The 20,359-nt window shown below is 39.1% G+C and overlaps 1 protein-coding gene across 1 annotated transcript in view; it reads left to right on the forward strand.

Annotated features, from left to right (window-relative positions):
- Positions 1 to 20,359, forward strand: part of IGF2BP1 (insulin like growth factor 2 mRNA binding protein 1) — a 66,413-nt gene that overhangs the window by 18,833 nt on the left and 27,221 nt on the right. The window contains exon 3 of the mRNA XM_007428918.3: positions 19,196 to 19,244. Within this exon, the coding sequence (XP_007428980.1) occupies positions 19,196 to 19,244 (49 nt within the window). The remainder of the gene's footprint in view (positions 1 to 19,195; positions 19,245 to 20,359) is intronic.

Here is a 20,359-nt window from a genome sequence, read left to right on the forward strand (position 1 = left end):
CTTTGCAGATGATGCACAATTGGGACAACTAATAACCTAGAAGCCAGAAATAAAATTCAAAACAATATTGGTAAGTTAGAGAAATGAGCTGAAAATAACAGAAATTTAACAGTGTTCATTTAGGAAACAAAACTTAAAAGGGACTTGTGGAATAGTAATTGAATGCAAATTTGGGATGAGTCAGCAGTGGGATATGGCTGCAAAAAAGACAGATGTCATGTTTGACAGTGTAAATAGAAATATAGTTTCCAAGTCATGAGGAAAATAGTTCCACTTAATTCTGCATTGGCTAAAACTCACCTCCGATATTGTGTCCTGTTCTGGTCACTACACATTAAGAAAGATTCAGAAAAACTGGACCAGGTTCTGAGAAGGATGACATAGAGACTAGGACGTAGATTCTATGAAAAGAGATGGAAGGAACTGGGAATAGTCTTGAAAATACAGAGAGAGGATATACCACTCCTCAGATAATGAGAGGATGTCCTATAGAAGAAGATCACAGCATGTTCTCTACTGTTCCCGAGTTCGACACACAAAATAATGACCTCAAGTTACTGGAGGGCACACTGAATGTTATAAAACACTCCCTAAAAGTAAGAACAGCTCGATAGTGGAAGCAATTACCTCTTTTTGCTGAATGTGTTAGGCAGAGGCTATAGGGTTGTACTTTATTTTGGATTCCTGCACTTAGCAGGGACTGGGCTTATTGACCTAAATGACCTCTTCCAGCTCTGTGATTCTAGATATCATCAATATGATACACCTGAGGGTTTCTCTGTCCTGATCTCAGGAGTGGGGAGATGGGGGGGGGGTGTTGGAGGTTCTGAACCAGCGCCTGAGATCAATAATGGATTTCATGAGATTAAACAAACTGAATCTTGTACCAGGTAAGTTGGAAGGTTGTTTGACTTAGTGGCTGCACTAGCTGGAACCTGGGTGAAGAGCGTATCTTGGATGGGTTATACTTTAAAGCCTGGGTGGAAACCCCATAGTCTTTAATGTTGCTAAACTACAGCTCCTGAGTACCTTTGGCTATATAGCTGGAGAAGCTGGGATCTCTAGTTAAGCAACATTTGGTTGCTCTTAAACATTAGGCTCATATATTGGAATTAGGGAAGGCTTGCTGTTGTATCCAGGTCAAAGAGCTGTATTTATTATAGTCTTTACCAGATCATTATAAGCTTTTTACCTACAGCCACGTGGATCAAAACTTTGGGACATATTTTCATCATGTGCGAAATAAGGAATGCCCCTCAAAATGTGCAGTATTGCTTTTCCCCTCATTTAAAACAAGTACAGTCAACCTTTTTACCCTAGATGTTACTATTTGAGGCGTTCAATTTACCTTCCTCTTAATTTCCTCATGTGTAACCCATATAAACAATAAGGTGACATGGTGGCTTTATTTGGAAGGCTTTCTCCTATGTAGGTAGTCCTCACAACAACAGTAATTTAGACTGGTTACTCTGTCCCTAAGTGATGCAGTCATAAAGTGCGATGTCATGTGACTGCACCGATTTATGATGGCAGTTGTGGCAGTTCCAGTTGCTAAGTGAATCCCACACAGTTGTTAAGTGTAATGTCACTTGATCGCCATTTGTGACTGCCTGCCGGCTTCCCCATTGACTTTGCTTGTTGGAAGCCAGCAGTGAAGATCGCAGATGGCAGTGACTGTGGGATGCTGCAACTATTGTAATTGCAGGCTGGTTGCCAAGCACCCGAATCATAATCATGTGACTGCGGGGACATTGCAACAGTTGCAACTACGAGGGCTGATCATAAGTCTCCTCATTCAGTGCCATCTTAATTTTGAATGGTCGCTGAATGAGTGGTTGTTAAGTGAGGACTACCTGTATTAATCTGAAGTTTGTAAGCTGGGAACATAGTAGCCCTCCAGATGTTGCTACTCAAATGTAACTCTCAGCAGCCCTGGCTAGCATGACCAAAGAGAAAAGGTGCTAGGAATTGTACTTCAACAACATCTGGAGAGCCAGAGACTGGTAGGCAGAGCTTCTCTGGAGATTGTTTCACTATGGCTCACTGAGGCAAAATAATGCATTTTTAGTATGTGCCACAACATTGTCTCTTATCAATATGTTATTCAAATAGTGACAGTTATTTAATTTCCCACTGTAATAGGCTTAGAGGATAAGATTAGCTCACACTTCAGAGGTGTTTAGCATATATGAGTGTGGGAAAGAATTTTCCAGATAAATTGGTTTTTAACCTACATACCTTTTTTTAGTTTGGCTTCTTTCAATTGGCAGTATACTCAAGCATGACTTCTTTCTGAATTGTGCCTCATCTTTTTCTTTCTTACTCCAGATTGTAATTTTTGCTTAGTTTCTCACCTCTTCACAACTCCATGTCAATTTTCAGTATTTATGTCTTGTTTTCAACCACATTACAAAGTACAGGTAGACCTCGCTTACTGACTGCCTCATTTAGCAACTATTCGAAGTTATGGTGGCACTGAAAAAGTAACTGTGTGATCAATTTTAGCATTTACGATCTGCGTAATACCCGTTTGGTCACATGATCGACAGGTGCTTTGCAATTGGTGGGCATTAATGACTGTTGCAGTGTCCCCGCGGTCATGTGATCGACATTTGGGCACTTTGCAACCAGCGGGCATTTACGACTGTCACAGCATCCCATGGTCATGTGATCACTATTTGTGTGCTTTGCAACTCACTTGTGACAAGCAGAGTCAATGGAGAAGGTAGCAGTAAAATTGGAAGCCACAGTCAAGTGATCTCTTGCTTAATGACTGTGGGTGATTCATTTAATGACCACAGCAAAAGTGAGGTCATAGTCTGTCACAGTCTCATGATGTTTTGCTTAATGACTGTCTCACTTAGCAATGGAGTTGCTGGTCCCAATTGTGGTCATTAAGCAAGGACTACCTGTACTCAAGATTTCAACAATGGTTTTCTTTTACATGAATCTTGATAAAAAGCATATGTGAATAAAAAGTACACATATGCTTGTTGGGTGCCCTTGTAAACAATTTCTGTTAAGTGCAAATGGAAGCATCATTTATAATGTGGGAATGGAATTGGAAAGCATATGCAATCTGTGTGGATCTAGTAGATGTAGAATGAAAAGGAATTGGAAGCTAAGTTTTCACTAAGTTTCCTATTCTTTATTGATTCAAGCAAGGGGAAATACAGTATGACTTCAGTAAGATTTGCTTAGAATCAACAGAAAAAAGTTCACTCAGGCAAGTAAGCCTTGCCACTGGAAAGAGTTGAAGTAGTGGGATCTAGGATAATTTCTTTCTATCCTCATATTTACCAGTAGGTCCTTGAGCCTGTATGTTAATACAGGTAGTCCTCGCTTAATGACTGTTCATTTAATGACAGTTTGAAGGGGTGCTTTATGGCCCGTAAGGCACTTCCAACAGTTGTAAAACATCACCCTCCCCACGGTCACATGGCCACATTTTGGGCGCTTGGCAACTGGCTCACATTTATGGCCAGTTGCCAAGCGCCCGGCGATCATGTGATCTCCATTTGCAATCTTCTCTGCTGGGCAAGGAAGGTTGCAAGGGGAGGAGATGTGGCAGTGTGTATTCTGTGTATACCATTTCTCCAGCCCCACCAAGGACATTCACGGAGGGGAGGAGAAGCCCCTTGGTGGTGGGAAGGAACAGAGCTCAAATCCTGAAGATTTGAGCTCTGTTCCTTCCCACCACCAAGGGGTTGCCCCTCCCCACTCAGCAGTGGATTCGCTCTCAAATGTTCCTATAGCCCGCTGAAGGGTTTGCCCTCCCCTCTGTGGACAGAGGAGAAATCCTTCCTGGGGCTTGAGGAACGGAGTTCAGATCTTCAGGATTTGAGCTCTGTTCCTTCCTACCACTGAGTGGGGAGGGGAAACCGGGAAACCCCTTGGCGGTGGGAAGGAATGGAGCTCAAATTCTGAAGATTTGAGCTCTGTTCCTCCAGCCCCAGGAAGGATTTCCCCTTGGTGGATGGAGGGGAGGACAAACCCTTCAGCAGGCTTTAGGAACATTTGAGAGTGAAAGGGCTGCCTGCCGGGAGGATTTCAGCTCTACGCGGAGCTGAAACCGTCTGGCAGGCAGCCCTTTCGCTCTCAAAGAGCTGCCTGCTGGGAGGATTTCAGCTCCATGCTGAGCTGAAATCCTTCAGCAGACAGCTCTTTCACTCCAACCTCTTAACAACCCGGGAGATCGCTTAATGACTACAACCGGGAGTCCCTGGATTGTGGTCATTGAGTGAAGCAGTCATGTGGGTGTCTCACTTAACAACCTCTTCGCTCAATGACCAAGATTCCGGTCCCAATTATGGTTGTTAGCCAAGGACTACCTGTATGACTATCAAATGATAGAACTGGGAGGGGCAAAAAAGTTGCAGTGTATTCTCAGCCCTCAGCGAGATAGTCTTGTACTGTGTAAGGAGCTATGAATCTTTAAGTGAGAGAATAAAATGATTTATCTGCCATTCCCTCTGGTTAGCCTTGATTGTGTAGTATTTCTGTAAAATAATGTGTTCTTTCATGGGGCTGTAGCAACAATACCTTGAAAGACGTCTTCTTTTGATAGAACATGTTGCAAATCCACCATCCTTCCCCAAGCTCAGGAAAAGATCAGGAAATTCCAATCTGATTCACATGAGTATGGCTCTACCTCCCTTGCCCCATCCCCATTTAAATGTCCAGAAGCTGCATATGTGGCCTCAGAGCCATCCAAAGGCTGCAAATTCCTGAATTTAAAAAGCAAACAAAATAAACAAATATATATAGCGTATTGAATTTTTAGCCCACCCTTCTATTTACTCCAACAGTTGAGGTAGGGTACTATGATAAAATAGTAGATTATAGAACATAACGAACCAAAATAAAAATCAGCCATTTATATATTTAACAGTTAAATTAAATCAGCCATTTCTGCATTTAACAATTAAAGGCTTGGTGAAAGAGATGCATTTTTACTATCTTCCTAAATACTGGGAGAGTGCAGACCCAATGCACGTTCTGTTTAAGTCTGTAGAGGAAGCAGGACCGAACCCGGAAAAAAACATAGGATTTCAACTAAAGGACTGCTTCTCAGCTCCTCCCACACTGGCTCCTATTCTTTTCCCTCCCTTCCCCCTAAACACTGGCATAATACTCTAAAGTTATACCAGCCTAAGACTGTCATAACCTGGACTGAAGCCAGCATAAGGAATTCAGTTGCAATCCTATCCTATGTCCAGCTGGCATAATTCAAATATAAGTTTCACTGGAAGGGAGGGGGGAGGAAGAAGAAACTAATTTTGTGCCACTCAATAGGAATAGGATGGTAAAGTCAGGAGCAAAGTGTTGGCATAGAACAAGATTTTGTGCATTGCAGAAGACCAACGTGTAGGCTTCAAACAGCTAATTTCAGATTTTAGATGGCTGTAAACTGCTTCTTCCTCTTCAGGCATGTTGCTCTGAAATGTTTTTTTAGTTCCTTTTCCTGCAGCAAATTGACTTTCATCCTGTTTGTATATGTATATGTATATTTATTAAGAATTTTGATTATAATAGTAAATCTATTACAAACTAAACTTAAAGAGAAGAGAATAGAAAGGAATAAAAAGTACAAGGAAAAAAGAAGAAAGAGAAAAGTAAGAATATAATAAAGAGAAAAGAAATCTATAAAGAAGTGACTTCCAGTCTTCATCACAAGTATAAACAAATTTAGTGACTCTTCACCCCCTCTAAGGTTAAAGACATTTATCTCTTCATCCCATATCCCATCTCTTATCTATAAACAAATCCATAAAACATTATCTTTCAGTCCTGATGTCAGGAGAAAGTCCATAAAGGGTTGCCAGAAGTAACAACAAATTGACTTTCATCCTGAATAATCCCCCAATCAAGTTTTCCGCTCCTTTTGTTCTTTCTTTCATTCCCACTGCCTTTCTTTCTTTATGAAATCATTTGCCAATTCAGATACTCAGTAAAATCAACTTTATCCTGTATTTTTCATGGTGGGGATGCACTATTTCTCTACTAAATTTTCTGTTAAGCAAAACAATCTTTTCCCTTTTCCAGAAGCTCAAGTGCAGTGTGTATGTGTTGGCTTTTATTTATTTGTTCGTCTGTTTATTACTTTTCTTTCCTGAGTATCATTTGGCTGTATGTGACAGATGGGAATCTAGCTCCTGTGTATTTTAAGAGTAAAATAAAACTCTGTGTGTGTGTGAATAAGAGAGATTGATCCAGACACTTGTTCATGATGATTTCTCTTGGAGGCATTCAGCACCAGATAAGTGAATGGTTCTCATTTTAGGCTTCTCAGTTTTCCTTGCACAAAGGTGATGGGGGGAAAAAGCACATTATGTTCCTTTTGTGATATATTTTCATAACTCAATATTCTCTGCTCCAAAGCTTCCATCTGACAAATCATGCAAGGTGGGAGGACTGGTTTTTCTCATCCTGAACCTAGTCTTTATGAAGCTTGCAAACAAATATATGTGAAAATGTTTGGAGAGATGAAGCTTTGTAGCAGTCATGGTTCAGCACAAGTTTGGCACATATAGCTGGCAAGCTGCCTTGAGGTTTGCCTGTCTGCTGCATATACTGCATAGCCTTTCCCAATCCAGTGCCCTCCAGATGTGTTGCCCCATGTCTACTTTCATCCCATCCCATCCTTAGTTTATGAATCATTTGAGAACAAAAACACTGAAGCCCTGCCCTGGTTTAAACAGATCTCTAATCTAGCTTTCTGGGCTAGAAGTGTTCCTCCTCTGGCACCCAGCATGTTTGAGGTTTAGTACTGAGCAAAGAGGAGAAATGAAATGCTCCAATTCTGTTCTTCCATCCTAGTTGCTCACCTGCATAATATTCCTGCACCTGCATAATATTCCTGATACCAAACTAATAACAGGATACCACGCTAATACAAGGTTGTTTTATATGTGTCCAAAATTTTGTGATCCTGGCCATCAGGAGCTAGTTTTTTTTTTCTATTCAAGCTAGAACTCAAGACATCTGATTTTTTTTTTCTAACCATATTAAGGGGTCACCAGCTTCTTGCATAAGGATATAGCGTCTTTTTTTTTTTTCTTCTTAAATCAGGGATAAAACCTACCAGTGTATACTAGGATTTCATTCCTGCTGTTGTTTGTGCAAGAGGAACAAAGAGAAGTTCAGCTAACTGCTGTTTAGATCATGGAAGTTCTACCTATAATATTTTCTTTATTAAACATGATCAAACTTAGGAACACAGGATACTGCCTCCTGCTGAAACTAGATTGCATTTCTCTCCAGTTTCTGTGTATAGTGACAGTCTCTTCAACCCTACCTGAAAGGTCTTTTTCCATACAAAGCATATGCTCTACCACTGAGCAATGGCTCTAAGGCTTGTATTTGTGAGAATGGGAGAGAAATTCCAAAATCTTATGCATCCAGCTACATAATTCAGTCTGGAAAATCGCAGGACACACAAGGGTATAAATGTAAGGTCAATTGCATGTAATTATCATGCTAACCTATTTCTGATCCAGACCAGTCCAGTTTCCTCGTAAGAATGAATTCTTCAAGCTGTAAAAATAATACACATTGAGCAATCGTGCATACTTTTAAAAATAAAAGCTGAGATTTGAGGAAGCTGAACATCAGTCTGTCTGTATTCTATATACCACTATACAGAACCTCCCCTTTGTGCTTGTTTCCTGCTTGCTTTCCAGATCTGTTGAAATTCATTTCCTTAACTCAGCCATTCTACATGTTTCTGTTATTCTTTTTTAAAATTCGCCTAGTATTAAGAAGTGTGATCTGCAACAAAATGTTGCATTCTGAAGAGCTTCTATCTAGTATTTTACTTAGTAAGTCATGCCTTTCCTTTTCTCCTGGCATATTTCCATATTTTCTTCAGTTTGCACAGCATTCTGTGGCCATTGAACATTTGAGGAATTCTCATTAGTGGAGTTTTCCCTTAGACATATTCTGGGTTTCACCTAAGCTTGCTGATACCTCCCATCTGTGAGTATAGGGGGCCATTTTGGCTACATAAACAATAAAAATGGCATATCTACCTGGATACAGGGAAACGTAGAAGTCAAACTACTGACATTTGATGGTTTGTTCATTCAACTCCAACTGAAATGATCTATTCTTGGATTTGATTCAGATCATTAAAGTTACAACAGGGACTTAGTGCTGGTTTTAGTGCCATTTAGAACTGTATCAAAAGTGTTCTCTTGCTGCTTTGGGAGGAGATAGGAGTCAAAGGGGTTGGAGTGGATTAGGGCATTTGCTTATCATTCCCATCCCTCCTTCACCAAAGGCAGGTGCTATAGAGCAAGTTCTGCTTGGCTTACAGCATGTTGCTATAGGCTAGAGTTAGACTATGTTCATCAGACTTAGGCCTTCTTGAAATAAATAACAAGTCATGCTGCACTTTCCATATTGACTTCAATGGGATCTAACTGCTGCTGGCCATCTGAGTCCCTACTAATATTATTGTTACTTGATGTGATTTAAATTCTAGTACATATAATTGGTTTGGCTGCTTCAGGTTGCTTGCTGTGAGTATTTTTCCCTATTATTAAAAAAAAGTTACATGAATATAATAAAGGTGAAAGAAAAATATGAAATTCATTCTATGATGTTACTGGAATATTAACAAAGCATATGGTCTGAATTAAGCATTAACGATTTAAAACATGAAAAGAAAAAAGAAAAGAAAAAAGAAAAAGATGCTTGGAAAATGTAGATAATGATCCAAACCAGAAAACTTTACCAAATTGCTTAAAAGTGTTATGACGGGCTCATTTCTCTGAAATAAACTCAATTTCATGAGATAATGAAATGCTGTTTCAAGACTTGTAAATTTTTTTCTTCTTAGGAAGTTGATGTAGTAAAGATAGTAAAGAATAATGAATGATTCCGTTGGTATTTTGCAAAGCCCATTCAACATATAGAATAGTTGGTAATTTCCAAGTGGATATCTTATTTTGAAGACTAAAAAAAGTCTTTCTGAATTGATAATTTTCAATTGATAGCTTTTGCATTTATGGGGATTCGTTCCAAGCCTTTGAGAACAAAGATGATTAAAAAAAAAATACATTATAGTTATGCTACATAACTCTGATAGGGCTTGTAGTATAAAATGGGAAATGAAAAGGAAACAGTTATGCGTTTTTCACTGGAAGGAAAGCTCTGCCCCATTTTTCCCTCTCCCTCCTATTTTATGGTGGGGGATGGAAATTGTAATGAAATCTCTTGCTTGAATGCTGTTCCATGTCCCCAAATGAATGGAGGAGCCATTGTTTAAGAAGTCTGGAATTCAAGGAATGCAGTACTATAGGAAGGGGTCAGAAGGATTTAAGTCGATAGAGGAAAACATGTGTCTAACCAATTCCTACCCCAGCCAGTTCTGCCAGACATCTACAGAAAAAGTGTGTGTGGGGGGGTGGGGGGCAGGGAAAATGGATATGCTGTGCAAACCTTTTCTGAGAAATTCAAACTATACATATAACATAATGTAACTGCCCATATAGGGTGTTCCAATTTTGTTAGAGCTCTTTTAATCAACTAAATACTTTCATCAATGATCAAAATACGCCCTCCCAGTTTCAAGGTAGATGCTTCCTTTCTTCTTTTGCCAAGGTTCTTGGGTCATAAAGAACAAAAATAGCCCACCCCAAACCCTAAAACATGAGCCTTTCTTTCCTCATTTGTTCTTTGAAGCCAGTGAAATTTTTGTATTTCAGAGTGAAACTACTAATGCCTTCCATTTTAAACACACTGAAATAAAATTACAGATACTCTCTGAACATAAATTACAGCAAGCTTTTTAAAAAAAAAAATACCTTGCATCTTCTGCAAGGGGGGCGTTTGAACCTTGGTCATGGGTATAAGTAGTGTTCTTACTCACAAATGTAAATTTTACCCTAAGAACTTATTTATCTAAATATTTTTATATCATCCTTCATCATGTTACCTGTCATGGCAATGTACAGCATAACACCAGGGCCATCCCCCGCAAGGTAGCAGATAAAAATTTAAAAGGTGGTAATTTGTTCAGTGACGGTTGTAATTCTTTCCATATTTAGATGGAAGAAATCTCTATTAAACTCAGCACCTAATTCGTGTGTAATACTCAAACCATAATATGGTTATTTTGTTTTTGATTTAGTGGGATATGCAAAATAACTTATTGTGGCTTAGTCTGTTGAAATAGGCTATAATCATTTATTTAGCAAAACATAGATTTAAATACCTGTGCATTTAGTGTTACAATGACATAGCATTCCACTGCACAGAAGAAATAACTGTTAGAAGTTATAATGATCTAATAACTAGATCAGTTATAATGTTTTTGCCTGATGCCTAAATAAGGTCAGTGTTGGCACTGTGTCTTCCTCTGGAGGACCCTTAGCAAGGACCTGTTTTTCGTAAGCCCCTCTTCTTTGCCATTAATCTTTGTACCACTGATGGAGGTATTATGTGGCAACGGGTTCTGGCAAACAGTGATAAAGAACACACATGTTGAAATAAGAATAAGAACTCTTAGCATATATTTGCTAAGGTATGTCCTTCAGGCATACCTTGAAGAAATTACCTTTTCATTCAAAAATCTTCAAAGTTACAGTGGGATATATATAGACAATACAGGATAGTTGTGTTCTACAGTATGCCTTATGGCAGTGTTTCTCAAGCTTGGCAGCTTTAAGCTGCGTGGACTTCAACTTCCACAATTCCCCAGCCAGCATGCCTTATGGGTATTCCATTGCCATCCTAGGTGATCTATATATAAGTTCTTTTTCTGATTCAGCAATAGCTCTTTTTTATGTTCCTACCCAGTTTTGAACCACCAAAGATGAAGACAAAATGGATGATGATAACACCAAAATAGCTTTAACTTTAAATAGCAAAACTAAATGCAAAAACAAAAACAAAAAAAAACAACCCAAAAGTCGGAAGAGAGTAGCCGGGGGGTGGGGGGAGGAACACTCCCTCAACAACAGGATAAAAAAAAATCAATAATTTACAAAACTTGCATTACTCTTAAAAGCCAAGTTCAAGAAGAAAATAGCATAGGGTAGGGCTAGGGAAATGTGGCCAGGCAATGCAAATTTTTTACTATGCTGATATTGCAGTCTAATAATACTAAAAGGCCACAGATCCACACTCTCTGGGAAGGGTGTTTCAGAAGCTACTACTAAAAAGATCCCCTAATGGGATCCCTTGTCCTGCCTTCAGGATGCGTTCTTAGAGCAATACTTTAGATGTACAAGGCAATTCTTAATTCATTGAAAGGCTGTTAATTGATTTTAAAAATGCTGTCATTAGCTTGACACTTATTATTAATTAATTAATTAATTAATTAGCGTTAGAGACGGCCTGACTCCAGAACAACTCTGCGTGGCTTAGACTTTAAAAAGAGTGGAAAACAATAAAAGATCATGTACGTCTGGACAACCATAGCACATGTACCACTAAAAACACAAACAACAGGAGCTTCTCACTCACCCTACTCAGACATCTGGGAGAACAGCCAAGTTTTAAAGACTTCTGGACCACCAGTATTGTGGGAGCCATACAAATCTTTGGGGGGAGGATGCTATTCCAGAGGGCGGGCACCCCCACAAATTTAAATGTTTAAATCTGATCCCAATATTTTTGTTCATGAAATAAGGATGGAAAGTGATGTTTTGTGTAAGTGCAGAGCCTATTAACCCTGGAATTGTCTGTGCCTCTGTTTTTTGTGGAGAATGCACCTTTTCTCAGCTTCCATGTGCTTTAGAAATGGCAGAGGAATATACCTGTGGATTACTGTGGAGTGAAAGATCTTGTACGTCCATTATTTCAAGACAGGGTTCAAGCTTGCAGGCATAATTTTGTTTTTTATTAGAACCTCAACATCCACCAGTTGAGACTTGATGCAGAATAGTATCTCCGGTGGGAGACATAGAATAAGAATGTAGAATATAGCCTAGGAATTTCTTTTCTGTCTTTTACAGCAGCTTAATTTAGGGGAGAAAAGTTTTTATTTTTTTCCTGTTCTTAGAAAACTTAGACAACCTAGGTCAGAAACCCTTCTAGTTTACAAAATATTGCCCAGTTGCATTATTTGATGCATTGTAGAATATTATAGCTCGATGGCAGAGTACTCACTCTGTATGCAAAAGATTCCAGGTTTAATCCTTGGCATTTTCATGTAGAACTGGGAAAGACTGCTCTCTGAAATTTTGGGGAGATATTGCCAGCAATATAGATACTGCCTGATAGCCTGGTAGTCTGATTTGGAATAAGGCAGTTTCTATAAAAAGGTAGACTGCATGCTGTACAATAGACTATTTTAGATCATAGCAGTTGTTTTCCATTGCTTTCATCAATTGGCACTTTCCAAATGTGTTGGAGTATAATTCCCATCATTTGTATCTGGCATACAAAGGGCATCAGCTGGGATGGGCTACTCTAGCATCATCACCAGTTCCTTTTAAAAGTACAAATAAAATGCAGTGATTTTCATCCAGTGGACAGTATTTTAGGTTTGAAACCTTCAAATTCTTGAGAAACCAATGAGTAATCTTGTCCAGTTCTCTCCTTTTAGAAACAACAATTTATCATTTGTTTTATTGTCAGTTGTTACTAATTGCTTAATGAAAAGCATTATGGCATATTGTTGCTCAGGTCTCACAATTTGATATTGATATGTGGCACCAAGTAGGTACCTAACCTTTTGGATATACTTAAGGGCTGTGGCAAGAAGCCTTTATATCATCTGTAAAGTGGCCATCTTGACAGTATTTTATTGCTGTTGACCAAATATCCAGTCATTGTGGAATTGCAAAATTGCTTGAACACCCAACTCTTGCTCTGACTTTCTCTTTTATAGTGCCTTATATCAAGGAACTATACCATGCAAAGAACTCAGAAGAGAACTAGTCAGAATGGGAAGCAATTCAGTGAATTATTACTACACATTGCATATAAATTGTGCATGCAAATGAAACTAGTTTTCCCATATTTTGTGTGAGTGAGTGGGGGTTTGCTGCATAAATTATAGAAACTGGCAGGGGCCAATAGATAAAATATAGATTTGTGTTGAAATATAGTCACAGCAGGTAGAGAACGATACATATGGCCATGGATCTGTTACAGTATTTGCATTTCACCACTCCTAAATCGCAGCTGTTTAGTGAATTTAGGGACCTCCTGGAAGTCTGATGGAATGGACATGTTCCACCTGTAGTTGTATGTGGCAGCTGTTACAGAGCAATTAATTATTTTGGCACTGAAAATTCCCCCAGTTTCTATTTTGAGAAGTAGGCATTAGGAAGAGCAAAATCAGGAAAAGAGAAGTAGCTTATTCCCTTTGCATTTGAGGACTTACTAAAATCCTCTGTTGACATTATTCTTTTTTTCCCCTTACTACATCTTGGCTTCAGTCTTGCCCAGCCGTTAAAACATGTTTTATAGACAACCCTTAGGCTCTTTATAGAGATTCTCTCTCTTATTTATTAACCCCCTGAGATTCAAGCTGACGCTCTCCAAGTGTAATTTTGTTCGCCCCATCTCCTTCCGACAGATGGGATTTTCAGAACGCTCTGGAGAGTCAACAGAGGAGACAGGAATCTAGTCCTGAAGACAAGAAGCATTAGGAGACTGGATATAATGTCTTGGATTTTCCTACAAGATGTGGTGAAGGGCAAGAGCCTAGGAAAGCTATGCTAGTGGGGTTATGGTTGCTAGATGGTATTTTCACTTGGCCTTTGGCCAATATTTTGGGGGGGAAATGTCAAATAATGCACATTGCAGAATGATATTAGGGTGAGCGTAAGGGTTCTGTCAGTGCATCTCTTTGTCTGTCTGTTGGTCAACAGGATACCTCCAAAAACCAAACAGAAATGGACCAAATTTGGTGTGGGGGAAGATGGAGTTTGAAAATGGGCCAAATCTGACAGAGTGCTGGGGAGGAAAAAAATCCAGAAAGAAATCCCTTATGCATCTTTTTGAGAGAGGCAATTGGACAGTGGTTTAGAAAGTTATTGATCCCTCCGTTCTAAGCCCTTACCTTCTTCCTTTCTATCACGTGACCCAGAGCAGAAAGATTTGGAAAGAATTTCAGGAGTTATGTTCTGCAAGCTTTCCCTACCTTGTTTCTGTGATCTTTTGCAGACAATAACCTTGGAATGTTAATGTTAACACTAGGAGCCCAGTTTTTTTTATTTTGGTCCATCAGATTAATTTTTGTTTCCAGTCTGCATTTTAAACTATTGATCTCAGGTTGGAACTCTTGATACTTCCTGCCTTTGCTTAGCCATATTGACTTAATGCTTAACTTACAGGCAAACAGACATTTCTCCAAACCACCCTAAGGTATAGGGTGGCATATAGGCATAAGGTATAGGCATGGAGAAGAGATAGCACTGTTGCAAGCAAGGCCTCAGATGCCCACTGAATCCTGAAAGTATTCCAGCAGCCCTTCATGGCAGAGTGTATCATATGCCACTCACAGACCCACCAAGTTACATTTCCCCCTGCTGGTCTCCAGAACTAATTGGTTGATGAGTTGGCAACTCATCTTGCCAACCAAAACTGTTGCAGCCATTAGTTCAATAGGGAATTTTAAAAACAGGAATTTCATATAGGATGACTTGAAACTGCCTGTTTTGTGCTTTGAACAGCAGTTTCATATTTAAAGTGGGAAGCTTTGTGAAAACTGAGTGGCTTTGTGTATTTGGGCCTTCTGGTGACAAGGTTTTTCCATTGTTGGTCCTGAATGGGGTGACACTGCCCCAGATGGACCCAGTACACAATCTCGGGGTCCTCTTGGACTCATGGCTCCTGCTAAAAGAGCAGGTGGCAGCCATGACTGGGAGGGCCTTTGCACATCTTTGGGTTGTGCGCCAGTTGTGCCCGTTCCTGGACCGGGAGGCTTTGCTCACAGTTACTCATGCCCTTGTGACCTCTCATCTGGATTACTGCAACACACTGTACCTGAGGCTGCCCTTGAAGAGCATTTGGAAGCTTCAGTTGATGCACAATGTGGCTGTGTGGGTAGTAAATGGTGTCAGATATTCAACACATGTAACACCACTGCTACGTGAGCTACGTTGGTTGCCATTGTGCTTCTGGATGCAATTCAAGGTGCTGGTTGTCACTTTTAAAGCCCTTCATGGCTTGGGACTGGGTTACCTGAGGAACCATCTTCTCCCAGTTGTTTCTACCCATCCAATCTGGTCCAGCAGTTGGGCATGTTGCAGGTCCTATTAGCCAAGGAATGTTGGCTGGCAGGGACTAGGAGACATCCCTTCTGTGCTGTAGCCCCTGCCCTCTGGAACATTCTCCCTTCAGAGATTAGGATGACCCCGACTCTGTTGGCCTTTCATAAGGCTGTGAAGACCTGGTTAGGTGCCCAAGCCTGAGGCCCCGTGTGTTAAGGGCCCTGTTTCTTGGCTTGGATGTTAATCTATGGCAGTAGTTTTACTCAGCGACCACTTAGCACCCTGACAATGCTCCCTGAGTTATTCGTCAATACTCCATCATTCCTGGAATTTATTTATTATTAAGATTGTTTTTATACTATATTTTAATTGATTTTATCTCTGCTGTAAACCACCCAGAATCACCTCAATGAGATGGGTGGTGATAAATTTGATAAATAAATATATTTGTCTTATTTTATTTATTTGTATTGTTTTATGCTTTTATGATTGTACGCCACCCAATCACTTGTTGAGATGGGCGGCTATAGAAATCAAATAAGTAAGTAAGTAAGTACGTTTTGTGCTTGAATGGTTCAAAAATGAAGTGTATTTTATTCCCCTACTCTATTGACCTTACCAAAAAAACTATGTTTCTTTCATGGTATATATCAAATCAGGATTGTTATAGGATGCCTAGATCTTTTTGAGCCTGGAGAAGGCAACACTAGCCAATGCACTATGCATGTCTGGCTTAGACCCTGCCACAACTACAGGTATTTCTCTCTTAACGACCACAATTGGGACCAGAATCTTGATCGTTGAGCAAAGCCATCATTAAGTGAGACACCCATGTGACTACTTTGCTCAACAACTGCAATCTGGGCATTCCTGATTGCAGTTGTTAAGCAATCTCCTGGGTTGTTAACTGGACAGAGCGAAAGAGCTGCCTGGTGAAGGATTTCAGCTCTGCATGGAGCTGAAATCCTCCCAGCAGGCAGCTCTTTGAGAACGAAAGGCTGCCTGTTGGACGGTTTCAGCTCTGTGTGGAGCTGAAATCTTCCTGGCAGGCAGCCCATTCACTCTCAAACGTTCCTGCAGCCCGCCAAAGGGTTTCCCCTCCCCTCTGTGCGTGACCAGTCATAAGTCGAGGACTACCTGTATACCCAGTTGGACTAGGTATGAACCATTTTTATTTATGAAATGAATTTCCAGGAACTTTAAAAAAAAATCCAAATGTTGAATCCATAAATCTTAATATGGAGGTCAAAACAGAATTGCTATAGCTCATATCCCCAAATCTGACCGTCCTGTCATGCATGTTTTGAAAATTAGAGTAATCTGCCTAATTTTCTGTTTTAAAAAATCCCAGGCCGTTTCACAGAACAATAATAAAATCACAACCCAAACATAAAATCAATAATAGAAACAAATTAAAATCTCTGATAAAAAGTTCTGCTTTGGGTAACAGAATATCTGTCATCTTCCTACTTGGAACATATTTCGACATATTTTTACCAGAGATATATATAGAATAATTGATAGTTCCCAAATAAAAATACCATATTATTGTACCATTCCCGACTAGTTATTTCACCAATTTTGTCTGTCTTGCTCTACAAATTATAGTTGGTTGAGGATGATCCTTGGTGGTGATTGGTTGCTACCACTCACCATACACTTTCAAGCCTTGACTGCTTGTTGTTTCTCCTCCTCCTCCTCCTCCTCCTCCTCAAGCATCAGGGGAGCACCTGCCTACTTGCTCATATGTCCACTCTCCCAATTAGTTACTGCTGCTGTTTCTCTTGTACTTTCCTCTCCTGACTTTCTGGCACAATGCACCACACTGCCCAGAGAACTGGGCAAAAACAAAATAAAAATGGCCTGAGTGAAAAGAGCTAAATCTAAGCACTGCCCAGCTGTCCAGGTCACTTGGCGACTCTACTTATAGAGACTTTGAATATCTTATACATGCTGAATATATGGGCATACTAGACCTTAGTGTGCGGTACATTGCGCTTAATGTGTGGTGTGTCCCTGTGGTTCCTGGAAATGATTGTTATTACAAATGTAGCACATGAGGAAGGAAGGCATAACTTTTTCTTCCCCAACTTGATTAGAATTAAAAATTGTCTGTGCTGTATTGGCCCCTGTAGAAACGAGTTTGTTTATGCTGCATTAATGTTTGGATTGAATCAATAAGAGAAGAGAGAAACCTTTCTATCCCACAAAATGTGAGCTGAATAAGGATTCTCTCCCCACCCATCCCCAAACCACAATCCCACAAACTTCTGTGATGAATAAAAATAAAGAGACATAACTCCCTGTTCCCTGCTAGGTATAGCATGTGCTTAGGCCCTGCGTTTGTGCAAGCAGACACTGAAAACACCAAAGTTGGAGTGTTTGCTTTTGATGATAGGAGAGCTTTAATAATGCAGAAAAATAATGGGAAGGATTCCTGCATCCTTCCTTAAATTTACCCACTACTTTCAACCATTTTCTGGCTTGAGAATTGTATTAAATGATGTGGAAAGGTTCTCCTTAGGAAATTCGAGGCCCAGTGTCTCATGAATTATCATCACTTTTTGAACGTGGCAAAGGCCTGATTCTTTTGCCATCTAACTCTTCCTCCAACCCAACTCTTCTTTATGTTCAGTCTTGGTATTGAAGAAAGAGGTGTTCTCATCTTGCCAAGGAGAAGAAAATGAATGATAGAAAGTTGGGTATGATAAGCAGGAAACAGGAGAGAGGAAGTAGAGATACAAAAGTACTTATTTCATATATACCCTTTTATTTCTTGTCTCTGCAATTCCTTGTGGGGCCCTACTTTTTAAGATAACATGATGGTCAGAAAAGGGTTGCTGTTGTGTATGGGAGAAAGATGTATTGTAGAAAATGAAAACCATCGGAACAGGGAGCCTGCAAGTATTGTGTTTCGGATGTTGTCCGTTCTCCCACCGTCTTAGTTCTATTTATGATTAATAGTTTTTTTTAATAGTTTATATTTGTTCTTAACTGTCTGTTTTTGTTGTATGCCACCTAGTTGGGCATACATAGTATGGGTGGCTATATGGATTTGCTAAATAAATAATAAAAACAGGCTTGGAGAGCCACTTAGTGAAATCCATGTGTATCAACAGAGAAGTGTGGTGAGGCTCAGTTCGTTGGATGTGGCCAAAAGGAACTTTACAAAGTTTTATAGGAAAGGGCTCAATAAATATTTTCCCTAGTAAAATCCTAAATGCTTAATTTAATTCAATGAAGTGCAGTTATGAACTATCAGAACTTACTTCTTCTTTTATATCAGTACAAACTGTTTGCCCCTTAAATGGTCACCAAAATGTTTTGGTGATTTTCTCCAGAGGAACTTGTGTAGAGAAAGCTGCTTTCGCACACTTTTTGTCAGGGGCAGTATAGCTCTGAGATAATACTCCATGAGAATTTCTAAGGCATTCTCTTTTTCTGTGTAAACCTGTTTACTATCTTGAATATGAAGATTCTTGTGCTACTTGTACATTGATTTTTTTAATTGAGCTACCATAGTTGGACTGCAGACATCCAGACAACTATGAGATGGCAGCAAGGGTTAGAATTTTCTGTATTCTTTGCTGACATCTAGGGATCATCTGTACAGAATGTGTGTGTGTGTGTGTGTGTAATTTTTATATCTATATATAATTAAGTATATTTTTATATCTATGTCTATATATGCACACACACACATACTATATATAAAGTTTTATTAAGAATTTTGATTATAATATATATTAAACATATAATTGAGAGTACAAACATTAGTGACAGTTTGGCTTTTCTGTTCTTCCTTTGTTTCTCTTTTCTGGTTTAGTTTTGTGATTTTGGTATCTTGATGTTGTATTTGTTTAGTAACGTGTATCTATAACAAAATCTAATGATCACCTGGATTTTTGCAAGCCAGATATTATTTACTGTTGCTATATTATTGTATATAAATGATAGTTTCAAGACAGAACATGCTGTTAATTTAAATACTTTTCTTCCTCTTTTTTTTTTTTTTAAATTAGGAGCCGCAAAATTCAGATAAGAAACATCCCCCCTCAGCTTCGATGGGAGGTAAGTTGGATGGTATGGAAGACTATGTGGCCTCAGCATTCCAGCCAGGAATGGTTTTTGTTGAAAAATAAAAGTACTTTGGGATCTTCTGAGATGTGTGGTTCTGACAAAATATAAGAAAATCTCCTTCCTCTGTTCCCCATCTGTCCTTCTGCTGAGGCATCTGCTAGGACAGAGCAAGAAAAAACCTACGACTTTTAGCCGAATTTCCCAGTTGTGTTGAGTTGTACAAAATAAAGGCAGAATATAAATCTAATAATAATTCCTAAATTGTGTTGCCTAATAATCAAAATTGCTGTATATTTGTTTGTTTGTTTATTGCTGTTCCTTCTTTTCTATTGCATAAGTGTCCAACATTGTCCCCTACCACAATTTCCTCAACCTAAAATAAGAAACACTGCTAAATATTTCATTCATTGCAGCTGATATGCCTCTGTTTAAATAAGCCAAGGGCCTAGAATTTATGGGTTAATCTGAGGCTCCAGGATGATGTACCCTTTCTCTAAACCTTGGGTATAGCTTTGCAAGCTTCTCCAAAAGTTGTTCGTGTATTATAACTTTTAATATGACAGAAGAATAAAATTATTATATATATAATTTTATTAAGAATTTTGATTATAATAGTAAAATCTAATACAAACTAAACTTAAAGAAAGAGAAGAGAATAGAAAGAGTAAAACATGCAAGAAAAAAAGAAAGAAGAAAGAGAAAAATAAGAATATAATGAAGAAAGAGAAAAATATATAAAGAAGTGACTTCCAACCTTCATCACAACAGGTATAAACAAATTTAGTGGCTCTTCACCCCCTCTAAGGTTACAAACATTCATCTCTTCATCCCATATCCCATCTCTTATCTATAAACAAATCCATAAAACATCATCTTTCCAGTCCTGGGGTCAGCAGAAAGTTCATAAAGGGTTGCCAGAGGTAACAACATATCTTGCTTTAACCTTCATCATATAAACCAACTTTATATTCCTTCCTTTTACTTCTAACAGTCTTTAGTTCATTCAAATATTGTTGTAGGATTTGATTTCTCTTCATTTCTTCTTTGTCCCATCTCACAGAGTTCTTCAAGACTTTAACAAGCCTCTTTTGTAAATCCAGTAGGAA

Source organism: Python bivittatus, unplaced genomic scaffold (genome assembly GCF_059951505.1).
Source record: "Python bivittatus isolate LINGU-HERP-01145 unplaced genomic scaffold, Pbiv_v1 ctg000410_np1212, whole genome shotgun sequence".
NCBI lineage: Eukaryota > Metazoa > Chordata > Lepidosauria > Squamata > Pythonidae > Python > Python bivittatus.